Genomic DNA, 13,664 nt, shown 5'->3' on the forward strand with positions numbered 1-13,664 from the left:
TGCTCCCTCCCTCTACCGGGTTTGATTCCTGGGAAGCTTGCTACGATGACAGGAGACAGGCGATAACGACAAGAAAGGGAACACGTCTGCGAGGTTAATCTGGATGTCTTAGCGGGCGACATGACTGGTGATAGTGATAAGGATCGCTGTCCATTCATCAAGGGCCCGGGCTATGGCTACACTGTTGAAGGGTGTGGGGTGGCGGTGGGGGCGTTTAAACGTCTGTTGTTAAAGAGACAGCGCTACCACCAGTGACCAACAATGCAACCGTTTGTCAAGTCAAAGGTTTACAGTTAGGGCCATGCACTGACTGAGGGTCAAACACCCAAACCAGAAACCGTGGATAGATGGCAGCATTTGAGTAAAACTGAAAGCGCGAACCACCGCATTTAACCATGGCAAGGTGACTGGGAATATGGTTGAATACAAACAGTGTAGCTATTCCCTCCGTAAGGCAATCAAACAGGCAAAATGTCAGTACAGAGACAAAGTGGAGTCGCAATTGAACGGCTTAGACACGAGACGTATGTGGCAGGGTCTACAGACAATCACAGATTACAAAGGGAAAACCAGCCACGTCGCGGACACCGACGTCTTGCTCCCAGACAAGCTAAACACCTTCTTCGCCCGCTTTGAGGATAACACAGTGCCATCGACGCGGCCCGCTCCCAAGAACTGTGGGCTCTCGTTCTCCGTGGCCGACGTGAGTAAGACATTTAAACGTGTTAACCCTCACAAGGCTGCCGGCCCAGACGGCATCCCTAGCCGCGTCCTCAGAGCATGCGCAGACTAGTTGGCTGGAGTGTTTACGGACATATTCAATCTCTCCCTATCCCAGTCTGCTGTCCCCACTTGCTTCAAGATGTCCACCATTGTTCCTGTACCCAAGAAAGCAAAGGTAACTGAACTAAATGACTATCGCCCCGTAGCACTCACTTCTGTCATCATGAAGTGCTTTGAGAGGCTAGTTAAGGATCATATCACCTCTACCTTACCTGACACCCTAGACCCACTTCAATTTGCTTACCGCCCCAATAGATCCACAGACGATGCAATCGCCATTGCACTGCACACTGCCCTATCCCATCTGGACAAGAGGAATACCTCTGTAAGAATGCCGTTCATTGACTATAGCTCAGCCTTCAACACCATAGTACCCTGCAAGCCCATCATCAAGCTCGGGGCCCTGTGTCTGAATCCCGCCCTGTGCAACTGGGTCCTGGACTTCCTGACGGGCCGCCTCCAGGTGGTGAAGGTAGGAAACAACACCTCCACTTCACTGATCCTCAACACAGGGGCCCAACAAGTGTGCGTGCTCAGCCCCCTCCTGTACTCCCTGTTCACCCATGACTGCGTGGCCACACATGCCTCCAACTCAATCATCAAGTTTGCAGACGACACAACCATAGTAGGCCTGATTACCAACAATGATGAGACAGCCTACAGGGAGGAGGTGAGGGCCCTGGTGGAGTGGTGCCAGGAAAATAACCTCTCACTCAACGTCAACAAAATGAAGGAGCTCATCGTGGACTTCAGGAAACAGCAGAGGGAGCACGCCCTTTTCCACATTGACGGGACCGCAGTGGAGAAGGTGGAAAGCTTCAAGTTCCTCGGTGTACACATCACTGACAATCTGAAATGGTCCACCCACCCAGACAGTGTGGTGAAGAAGGCACAACAGCACCTCTTCAACCTCAGGAGGCTGAAGAAATTTGTCTTGGCCCTTAAGACCCTCACAAACTTTTAAAGATGCACAATTGAGAGCATCCTGTCGGGCTGTATCACCGCCTGGTACGGCAACTGCACTGCAGGGCTCTCCAGAGGGTGGTGCGGTCTGCCCAAAGCATCATCAGGGGCACACTGCCTGCCCTCCAGGACATCTACAGCACCCAATGTCACAGGAAGGTCAGTACAGGTGCATCAAAGCTGGGACCGAGAGACTGAAAAACAGCTTCCATCAGACTGTGAAATAGCCATCACTAGCCAGCTACCACCCGGTTACTCAACCCTGCACCTTAGAGGCTGCTGCCCTATATACATAGACATGGAATCACTGGTCACTTTAATAATGGAACACTAGTCAATTTAATAATGTTTACATACTGCTTTACTAATTTCATATGTATATACTGTATTCTATTCTACTGTATTTCAGTCAATGCCACTCCAACATTGCTCGTCTTAATATTTATATATTTCTTAATTCAATTATTTTTCTTTTAGATTTGTGTGTATTGTTGTGAATTGTTAGATATTACTTCACTGTTGGAGCTAGGAACACAAGCATTTCGCTACACCCGCAATAACATCTGCTAAATATGTGTATGTGACCAATACAATTTGATTTGATTTGACCTGCTGAAGTTTGTCTTTTTCTAATCTGAATCGTGTGTCTGACAACATTCAATGTACCATTCAGCACCCCTTTTCCTGTTGAGTTGGGTACAGAGTTTTGTGGGAGAGCATAGCAGGACCTCACTGAAGCTACTGTAACACAGAAACAGAACACGAGGCCTTTCTACTATACACATCAGAAATACAGCTGTCAAATTTCTCACCTGGAACTTTATGTGTGATGCAAAGCATCTGGAGGCAGAGACATCACTATAATATGTATGTAAATTATATGTGACATGCTCAGCTAAGTGTGTATGTGAGAAAACAGAGTGATACAAGCTCAGATATGTCTATGTACTGTAAGTTTCTGTATGTCTGGGTGAGAGCAGTTGATGTGTGAAGTGTGTGTGTGTATACATTTCTGTCAGTCTCACCTCTCTGCCTCCCCTGGATGCTGCGCAGTGCCAAGATGTTCTGCTCGTCAGATAGGAACTGCCTCATCTTGTGGAAGGGCTCCTTGCCCCTGATGGTCAGCTTGCTCCAGGGCTTGGGCCTAGCCAATATCTCACTGACCGAACCCTGGGACAACCCCAGCACGTAGTGGCCGAAGATCCTCTGCCCGATGTTGTGCTTGATCAGCTGCTCCTTGACCTGACGCGCTATCTCAGACGTGTCCATTTCTTCACCTTCCGAGACACTCCCTGCCCCCTCTGACTGGCTGGGCGAGGGGGCTAGGCCGTTAACGTCTGGGCTGCCCGCCGACGGGTGCTGGGATTGCGACTGCAAAGACTGATGGGGCGGCAGAGGACTGGCTGAGAGGGAGTTAGGGGTTGGGTAGTGGGCGGGGGAGAAGAGCAGGGCCTGGCCAGACACCGAGTCCTGCAGGGCTTTGGAGTAGAAGGTCTGCATGAGCTGGCGCTGCAGCAGGGAGTTGAGCGACACCTTACCCGCCAGGGGGAAAGCGGTGCCTGCTGACGCCAGCGAGGAGGGGCTGAAGAAGTCCTGCCCGCCCAGCCCGCCACCCGTGGGCGAGAAGTGGTGCGTGCCATTGGCGGTGGTGACAGGGGTGGTGTCGGAGGAACCACCTGAGCCAGTGCGCAGGAGGAGTTGAGAGGAGGGAGGGGGAGGGGAGCCCTGCAAGTTGGTACCCATGGGCGTGGCGGGAAGACGCTGTTGACCCTCTGACGATTCTTTGACCTTTCGCTCCCTCACACCTGTGAGACCAGACAAAACATGACACAGATCAATACATAATGTGGCGTCAACAAAACGAGTCCAAAATAACAAACAAATTATCTAGACAAAACAACATCTAAGCACAAGTACACAAGATTCATCACACCCAGTAGTGAGAGATGTTGGGGGTACAGTGAACTCCAGTGGAGTAGCATAACCTTAGAGTGGAGATGCACTGATTCATTGTGCGAATTTGCCAGTAGGGCTTCTGGCTGTGGAGGGACACTGAGCAGTAGTGAAGGGAAGCGTCTGGCAGGCATGTCACAAGATATGGACACAGGCAGAGAGCTGCCTAGGTTACCTGCTGTGTGGTGTATGCCCTGCCTAACCTTCTTGCCCCTGCCCCTGCATATCACCATCTCCAGGCCACCACTCACTCAAGGTAGCTTTGGGATTCCCATATTTCAGGGTGGATTAACATCAGTGGTGTGTGTGCCTGTGGTGTATACATCAGAGTGTGGGAACAGTAGCAAAACTTACACATGTACTGTACAGCAATTATAAACAATGACTGCCAAGCAATATTTGCTCTTTATACATACTTTTCCTTGTGAGCTTTGATTCATGTTAGGTATAGTCATAGGCTCAACACCACTGCAAAAGAGGCCATGGTACACAGATCATCAGGCATACAAAATTGAGTTATTATCATAAAACTGATAACACTGTATACAGTGGGGGAAAAAAGTATTTAGTCAGCCACCAATTGTGCAAGTTCTCCCACTTAAAAAGATGAGAGAGGCCTGTAATTTTCATCATAGGTACACGTCAACTATGACAGACAAATTGAGAAGAAAAAAAATCCTGAAAATCACATTGTAGGATTTTTAATGAATTTATTTGCAAATTATGGTGGAAAATAAGTATTTGGTCACCTACAAACAAGCAAGATTTCTGGCTCTCACAGACCTGTAACTTCTTCTTTAAGAGGCTCCTCTGTCCTCCACTCGTTACCTGTATTAATGGCACCTGTTTGAACTTGTTATCAGTATAAAATACACCTGTCCACAACCTCAAACAGTCACACTCCAAACTCCACTATGGCCAAGACCAAAGAGCTGTCAAAGGACACCAGAAACAAAATTGTAGACCTGCACCAGGCTGGGAAGACTGAATCTGCAATAGGTAAGCAGCTTGGTTTGAAGAAATCAACTGTGGGAGCAATTATTAGGAAATGGAAGACATACAAGACCACTGATAATCTCCCTCGATCTGGGGCTCCACGCAAGATCTCACCCCGTGGGGTCAAAATGATCACAAGAACGGTGAGCAAAAATCCCAGAACCACACGGGGAACCTAGTGAATGACCTGCAGAGAGCTGGGACCAAAGTAACAAAGCCTACCATCAGTAACACACTACGCCGCCAGGGACTCAAATCCTGCAGTGCCAGACGTGTCCCCCTGCTTAAGCCAGTACATGTCCAGGCCCGTCTGAAGTTTGCTAGAGTGCATTTGGATGATCCAGAAGAGGAATGGGAGAATGTCATATGGTCAGATGAAACCAAAATATTACTTTTTGGTAAAAACTCAACTCAGTCGTGTTTGGAGGACAAAGAATGCTGAGTTGCATCCAAAGAACACCATACCTACTGTGAAGCATGGGGGGTGGAAACATCATGCTTTGGGGCTGTTTTTCTGCAAAGAGACCAGGACGACTGATCCGTGTAAAGGAAAGAATGAATGGGGCCATGTATCGTGAAATTTTGAGTGAAAACCTCCTTCCATCAGCAAGGGCATTGAAGATGAAACGTGGCTGGGTCTTTCAGCATGACAATGATCCCAAACACACCGCCCGGCAACGAAGGAGTGGCTTCGTAAGAAGCATTTCAAGGTCCTGGAGTGGCCTAGCCAGTCTCCAGATCTCAACCCCATAGAACATCTTCGGAGGGAGTTGAAAGTCCGTGTTGCCCAGCGACAGCCCCAAAACATCACTGCTCTAGAGGAGATCTGCATGGAGGAATGGGCCAAAATATCAGCAACAGTGTGTGAAAACCTTGTGAAGACTTACAGAAAACGTTTGACCTGTGTCATTGCCAACAAAGGGTATATAACAAAGTATTGAGAAACTTTTGTTATTGACCAAATACTTATTTTCCACCATAATTTGCAAATAAATTCATTAAAAATCCTACAATGTGATTTTCAGGAATTTTTTTCCTCATTTTGTCTGTCATAGTTGACGTGTACCTATGATGAAAATTACAGGCCTCTCTCATCTTTTTAAGTGGGAGAACTTGCACAATTGGTGGCTGACTAAATACTTTTTTCCCCCACTGTAAATGTACAATCATTAACATGAATTCATCGAAAATCACATTAGGAAGTAACTAAGTAGAACGCCGGTCCAACCTGTAGCCAAACAGCGCCTTTGGTTTTACATCAACATGATCCGGTTGGACAGCGAGGGGTCCCATTAGGAATACAAATGAAAGGCTTAATTTTCGAGGGCAGAGGAGGGAGGGGGGAGACCTGAAGCCAATTGGGATGACATTTCCGGAGCGACCAAGTGCACTGAGTGGTAAAGGGCACACTGGGAGGAGAGACTAACAGGGCTTCATTAGCATACTGGATCACTCCATGTCCTCCAGCCTCTGACCTCCCTTGGCCCCCCTCTCCTCCTCGCCCAGGGTGGGCTGCACTGTGCCCCTCCACTACCCCCACCCTTCCGACACACAACTGCAATCTGTGTGGGCGCAGATGCGCTACCAAAAAAGCCCTGGAAAGCAAAAAAAATACTGACCTTAACCCGTAAAGATGAGATGTAGCTTCCAAACACTAGCCATGGTCGGTACCTGTTTGTGTAGTTATAGCCCCCTAACCTGTGGTGTGGTTAGGTAATTTTTGGAGAGGTCAAATCATTTGAGTTTAGGGTCAAATCTACTTTAGGGAGAAACTTAGAACAGAAAGCTAAAGCTCTCTGAAGTAGAAGACACTTATTGTTCTTCAACTGGAAAAAAGGCAGACTGAACACCAGCAGGTGTTAAACTAGGACCAAAAGGTTGATATTATATACCAAGTCTCCAATCTTTTCATCCCCAGAGTCTGAGTAGAACTTCGGGTAGCAGATGTAAAGTCAAGGCCTTTAGATAAATGGAGATATAACAAGAAACCTCAAGCAGTGATCCTTTTGAAATGTAGCACAGAGAATGTTACACTTTATCTCAAATCGACCTGCTTAAAGGGCTGATTCTCTGAATTAGATAAATCGAGGATCAAGACAAGACGAGTGCCGCGCTGAGAAAGCAGCAGCACTTCAGTCTTAATGGTGTGAGACGACTGTCAGCATCGAAACGCTTCAATTCAACTCCATTATACATTTACGGGGCCAGAATGTTTTTTTTGTTTTGTTTTTTTGTATCAAACGCGGGAGCATGCCAATGGAAACAGTCGACACATTGTTTAGAAGTGTGTCTATATTTGTAAAAAAGAAAAAGCTCCTCGAGAGATAACCGTCTTTCCTTTGAGTCTAACAGTCTCTTCTACTGGCGGAGATAGCTGGAGCTGCTTCCTGTTTGACTACTTTACTTCCTGCCTATAACCCCTCTAGGCGACTGACAGAAAATTAACAAAAGGACTGTGTGTCCTTTTAAGTTTGAAGCACCCTGGCACACACACAGAGGCACATGCCCATGCTCTGATGAAGGCTAATGGTGAGGGACTTTTACTCCATATTACATTCTGGTCTGGGGTAACTTCCGCTCAGACAATGTTTACACTTTCAAAAAGCTCTTCATGACAGATATCCTTGAATCTCAGGATTCTAGACATTGAGACTTAACAGACGAAAAGCCATTAAGTTTGTGAGTTTGTGTGAGTGTATGACTGTGCGTCTATGGGCCTGTGTAAGGCAGCTGAATGTGGGGTATGCGATTGAAAGAGCTGGCAAAGGGCTCAGAGATCAATGGTGGAATGCTAGGGCTCTGTGCATCACTGAATTAGGCTCAATGAGTTTAACCAAACATCAGCCCCCTCTTTGGAAACAACCCTATCAGTGCTTACGAAGCCTGTTCTGTTCCAGACCATGAATAAGACCTTGACAGGGGGCAGTTCACACCAGGAGTTGACTTTGTGGTCGTGTCTACATGCATATCACAAAATAATTCTGCTGATAACAGATTGGCTGCTCTGATACTGGTTCAAGTTGAAGTCAAACACAGTTTTTCCCCCTTTGACATCAATGCACGCGCAATAGAACAGCAGACTATGTACTACGATTGCTTTTTACCACGATGCTGAAGCTCCTCTTCTCCGTTTAATAAACAAAACAAAAACGCCTGGGGCGGCCAGTGGCGCAGTTTCCTCTAATGCGGATCTCAGCTTTAAGGAGATTTAAACAACTAAAAATGGTGAACACTAATGTTCAACTTGGTCAGTTAGCAAGTTCAAGTTGGCAAACAAACACTACATAGTCCACAACAGATGTCTGATTGATAAGTAATCTAAATAAATAATGTGTGCGCATGTGCGTATGTGTGTGTCTATGTACACTACCGTTCAAAAGTTTGGGGTCACTTAGAAATGTCCTTGTTTTCGAAAGAAAAGTAATGTTTTTGTCCATTAAAATAACATCAAATTGATCAGAAATACAGTGTAGACATTGTTAATGTTGTAAATGGCTATTGTAGCTGGAAACGGCAGATTTTTAATGGAATATCTACATAGGCGTACAGAGGCCCATGATCAGCAACCATCAGTCCTGTGTTCCAATGGCACGTTGTGTTTGCTAATCAAAGTTTATAATTTTAAAAGGCTAATTGATCATTAGAAAACCCTTTTGCAATTATGTTAGCACAGCTGAAAACTGTTGTGCTGATTAAAGAAGCAATAAAACTGTCCTTCTTGAGACTAGTTGAGTATCTGGAGCATCAGCAATTGTGGGTTCGATTACAGGCTCAAAATGGCCAGAAACAAATAACTTTCTTCTGCAACTCGTCAGTCTATTCTTGTTCTGAGAAATGAAGGCTATTCCATGCGAGAAATTGCCAAGAAACTGAAGATCTCGTACAACGCTGTGTACTACAGATGCCTCACAAGTCCTCAACTGGCAGCTTCATTAAATAGTACCCACAAAACACCAGTCTCAACGTCAACAGTGAAGAGGCGACTCCGGGATGCTGACCTAGGCAGAGATGCAAAGAAAAAGTCCAGTGTCTGTGTTCTTTTCTTTTTATTGGCCAGTCTGCGATATGGCTTTTTCTTTGCAACTCTGCATAGAAGGTCAGCATCCCGGAGTTGCCTCTTCACTGTTGACGTTGAGACTGGTGTTTTGCGGGTACTATTTAATGAAACTGCCAGTTGAGGACATGTGAGGCGTCTGTTTCTCAAACTAGACACTAATGTATTTGTCCTCTTGCTCAGTTGTGCACCGGGGCCTCCCACTCCTCTTTCTATTCTGGTTAGAGCTGTTCTGTGAAGGGAGTAGTACACAGCATTGTATGAGATCTTCAGTTTCTTGGCAATTTCTCGCATGGAATAGCCTTAATTTCTCAGAACAAGAATAGACTTGACGAGTTTCAGAAGAAAGTTATTTGTTTCTGGCCATTTTGATCGAACCCACAATTGCTGATGCTCCAGATACTCAACTAGTCTCAAGAAGGACAGTTTTATTGCTTCTTTAATCAGCACAACAGTTTTCAGCTGTGCTAACATAATTGCAAAAGGGTTTTCTAATGATCAATTAGCCTTTTAAAATTATAAACTTGGATTAGCAAACACAACGTGCCATTGGAAAACAGGATTGATGGTTGCTGATAATGGGCCTCTGTACGCCTATGTAGATATTCCATAAAAAATCAGCCGTTTCCAGCTACAAATTTCATTTACATAATTAACAATGTCTACACTGTATTTCTGATCAATTTTTAATGGACAAAGAATTTACTTTTCTTTCGAAAACAAGGACATTTCTAAGTGACCCCAAACTTTTGAACGGTAGTGTATGTGTGTGTATGTGTGAGTGAGAGTGCTTGAAGGACTCACCACTCAGCTCACTGTTGTTCAGGCGCAGGGAGGAGCTCTCAGACTGCAGGCCTCGACTCTTCAACAACAACTCCAGAGGCTTCTTAGAGTCCTGACACAGAGATAGTAAATTGTTAAACATTTTTTGATAAGATACATTGTCTAAATATTGTCCCAATAAAACTCAAATGCAATATTCAGCCTCCTTACCTGTGCTGAGGAGAAGTTTGAAGAGCCAAACTCCATGGACTTGAGGATACTGTGAAGTAAAAAAGGAGAAATGGACCACTTTATTACTTCACCCACTACAAAAAGGAGATCACAAATACACACAGCACCACAGGACTGACATTTATCTGCTATCAGCCCCCACAGAACATCTACATCAGCGACAGGCAGTCCTTCACTCTGCTCTGACCATCAAAATCTGATAATGCAATGAAATCCTTAGAGCCAATCACAGTAATTAAAATGGGTTATTCAATCATGTGCTGGGTGCCAATTGGATTTCAGGCGATATTATCTATAAAGGAAAAAGTGTCTATGAAAAGGTTGGGAGGCAAATAAAGACACTTTAGTCTATTAGGAGAGGAATGCTTCCCTTTGGGACCACAGGCGGTCTATCAATACAAATTCCCACAAATAGCTCTTTGGCTGACCATCATAGTGGCGCGAGAAACTCTCACAAACAGAGCCATTCACTGATACTACCTTTAGGACTTCTTCCAATTGGGAATATTATGCCTGAAAATCCAGTTACCAAATTAATGTCCAGACGGCCCCTGCCGTCCAGACGAGTGGAGATTGTTAAATCCTGGCAAGAAACCACCTGAGTACCCTAAACATGGGCAGTGCCGTCCAATTATCTTATCGGCAAATCTTAACTTCGTTAGCCTTCTTGTTACTGACTTGGACGGAGATAAGACGCAGCACAACACCAAAAAACTGAAGCCACTGTTCACCGTCGTCTTGGGATCCCAGACCAGAAATGCTAGAGCTTATACGAGCCACTGTCATAGAAAACTGAATATGGTGCAATAAAGCTCACGACGTGTATTGTTAATGAGTGAAGATAAAAAATTACATTTATCATAACAGATTTCCTTGGTTTATTCAACCTTTTTTATATAAAGAATTTATCGAGCTACTGTACACAACATATTTGACAACTGCAATCAATGGTTTCGAAAGAATGTCCTTAAGAGTAGCTATACTCAAAGTTGCAATATGCATAAATCGCTCTGTCATTTCCTGGTTGCAAAAATTCTAATAGTTCACCTAATTTCAGTTTATGTGACAAAAAAGCTTTCCAGGGCTTTTTTTGTACCATCTAAACCGCGGTTAAATATATTTTCAATAAACAAAAATATTGTATTTTCAGCTTGTTTGAAGCTGGTGTTCAAAACCTAAGGTAAATTACGCAAAAAATAAACGTAAGAACGGGAAGCATAGAAACAGCGCACATAGAACATATCTACTGCTTCTTAGACTTGCTTTTATTGAGAATGACAGATCTAAAACTCCCATTTATATGTGAATTTGGTCGGGTCGCCCAAAAAGTTACATATTGCAGCTCTAAAAGAAGCGAGAAGATTAGAAGAGCATGCCACTAAACCCACATTTGGGGAGAAAGCATCCAGTACATACCCCTGTAATGAGTGTACAGCACAGCCATGTTAGCTTCCCATCTCCAGACCCCAAAACATTCCAATCAGATAAGAAAGCAGTGGCAAACAGAGGTTGAATGCAAAGTCCCACTGTCCAATCAAACTAGCTTCTCTGATAAGCACTACCAGTGCTTAGCCAATAATACCGCATTCAAGGGCAAAATCTAAAGGTTAATGATAGTCTTGAGGGTGGTTTGGCAGGGTGTCTGAATGGTACATACTTGCACTCGGTGGCATCACAAGTTTAGCCTCAGAAGCAGGAATTAATTTGACCTGGTTAATGTGTATGGTTTATTGAACTGACGCCTGTGGCTGAAGGGAGGGAAGGCAGACTGAGGGGGAAAGTGAATTACCTGAGCTCTTTCTTGACGTCTTCGTAGTCCGCCTGCTCTCGCAGTTTCTCCTCCAGTTGCTGTGTAGAGAGAGAGAGACACTTAGTTACTCTCTTAAGATGGGGCACTAAAGTAGCGCTTAAGCAAGTGTACACTTGGGGAGTGTACTCTTGGGAGGACAGAGCGTAAAAGTAAGTGTATAATCAAGTGGGCTCAATGCGCAGGGAAAGAGCACACTTTAGCTATTTCAAGGCATGGGCTACACACTCACTGGGGAAAATTACGGAAAGTATACACTTGAGAGACAACTCTGAAAAATAGGGGTGGTTTTACAGTTATCGTAATGAGGACCAATGAATTGGGAAGCAAATATTTGGAGAGTCACAGTATAGAATATGTTTCCTTGAGGAGTCCCAGTGTATTACCATGTGTACATTTGAGATCGCTCAGTGCATGGAGAAGGGTACATAATAATTATACTCCTTTCTCTTTTGTGCAATCTTTAAAAGACACATTACCATGTAGCTACACTAAGTCATGACAACTTCCGATAGAGAAGCACTTCAGTCTCTGTGCATAAAGCTCACTGGATATGACATGCCTGTTCAGTCTCCGCAGATACAAAGACATGTCAGTCAAGTCCTAAATGCAGAGCCATGTGAGAGTTCAGTAAAACCACTGTGATGTTTATGGAGAGAGGGTTCAGGGCTACGCATTAGTCAGAGGGTCCTGACATGTTTCAGTTGTAAAATACTGTTTTGCTGAGTTAAAGCTGAATGGTAGTGCTTACAGTAGGCGTTAAGAACTCAAACCACCAATTGTTTATACAATATATAACTGCATTACCTGGAGGCACACTGACGCACTATAAACTACTATTGACAACTTCTGGTTATTTTTTTACATGGCACATAGTTAGGCTTACTCTTCCTAACTGACCCCTAACCTCATGTTATGGAATTGACCAGAGGCCTTGCTGATGACCAGACTAGCCTACCTACGGAGGAGAAGCTGTGACTATCGAAGATGATGAGGTGCCCGATGAAGAGCTCTGTGGCCTGTCTGTCTCTACCTCCCTGCCTGGCTGTACCATCTATGCTCCCTCCTCTCAATATACTACATTTCTGAACTGCCTATCACATAAAGCTGTGGAAGACCATCGCCCAAGAACTGCCAGATCCCTATTTTATTTTTAATTTTTAAAGAGACTGAGATTCTACTTGTAATGAAAAGCGCTATATACAGTGAGGGAAAAAAGTATTTGATCCCCTGCTGATTTAGTACGTTTGCCCACTGACAAAGAAATGATCAGTCTATAATTTTAATGGTAGGTTTATTTGAACAGTGAGAGACAGAATAACAACAACAAAATCCAGAAAAACGCATGTCAAAAATGTTATAAATTGATTTGCATTTTAATGAGGGAAATAAGTATTTGACCCCCTCTCAATCAGAAAGATTTCTGGCTCCCAGGTGTCTTTTATACAGGTAACGAGCTGAGATTAGGAGCACACTCTTAAAGGGAGTGCTCCTAATCTCAGCTTGTTACCTGTATAAAAGACACCTGTCCACAGAAGCAATCAATTAATCAGATTCCAAACTCTCCACCATGGCCAAAACCAAAGAGCTCTCCAAGGATGTCAGGGACAAGATTGTAGACCTACAAGACCATCGCCAAGCAGCTTGGTGAGAAGGTGACAACAGTTGGTGCAATTATTCGCAAATGGAAGAAACACAAAATAACTGTCAATCTCCCTCGGCCTGGGGCTCCATGCAAGATCTCACCTCGTGGAGTTGCAATGATCATGAGAACGGTGAGGAATCAGCCCAGAACTACACGGGAGGATCTTGTCAATGATCTCAAGGCAGCTGGGACCATAGTCACCAAAAAAACAATTGGTAACACACTACGCCGTGAAGGACTGAAAACCTGCAGCGCCCGCAAGGTCCCCCTGCTCAAGAAAGCACATATACAGGCCCATCTGAAGTTTGCCAATGAACATCTGAATGATTCAGAGGAGAATTGGGTGAAAGTGTTGAGACCAAAATGGAGCTCTTTGGCATCAACTCAACTCGCCGTGTTTGGAGGAGGAGGAATGCTGCCTATGACTCCAAGAACACCATCCCCACCGT

At 44.7% G+C, this 13,664-nt stretch overlaps 1 protein-coding gene across 1 annotated transcript in view; it reads right to left on the bottom strand.

Moving 5' to 3' along the window:
* Positions 1–13,664, bottom strand: part of LOC121579391 (homeobox protein cut-like 1) — a 256,964-nt gene that overhangs the window by 69,054 nt on the left and 174,246 nt on the right. Inside the window, exons 11-14 of the mRNA XM_041893958.2 lie at positions 11,553–11,611; positions 9,743–9,791; positions 9,554–9,644; positions 2,772–3,551 (exon numbers count right to left, since the gene is read on the bottom strand). Coding sequence (XP_041749892.1) covers positions 2,772–3,551; positions 9,554–9,644; positions 9,743–9,791; positions 11,553–11,611 — 979 coding nt within the window. The remainder of the gene's footprint in view (positions 1–2,771; positions 3,552–9,553; positions 9,645–9,742; positions 9,792–11,552; positions 11,612–13,664) is intronic.

Source organism: Coregonus clupeaformis, chromosome 13, assembly GCF_020615455.1.
Source record: "Coregonus clupeaformis isolate EN_2021a chromosome 13, ASM2061545v1, whole genome shotgun sequence".
NCBI lineage: Eukaryota > Metazoa > Chordata > Actinopteri > Salmoniformes > Salmonidae > Coregonus > Coregonus clupeaformis.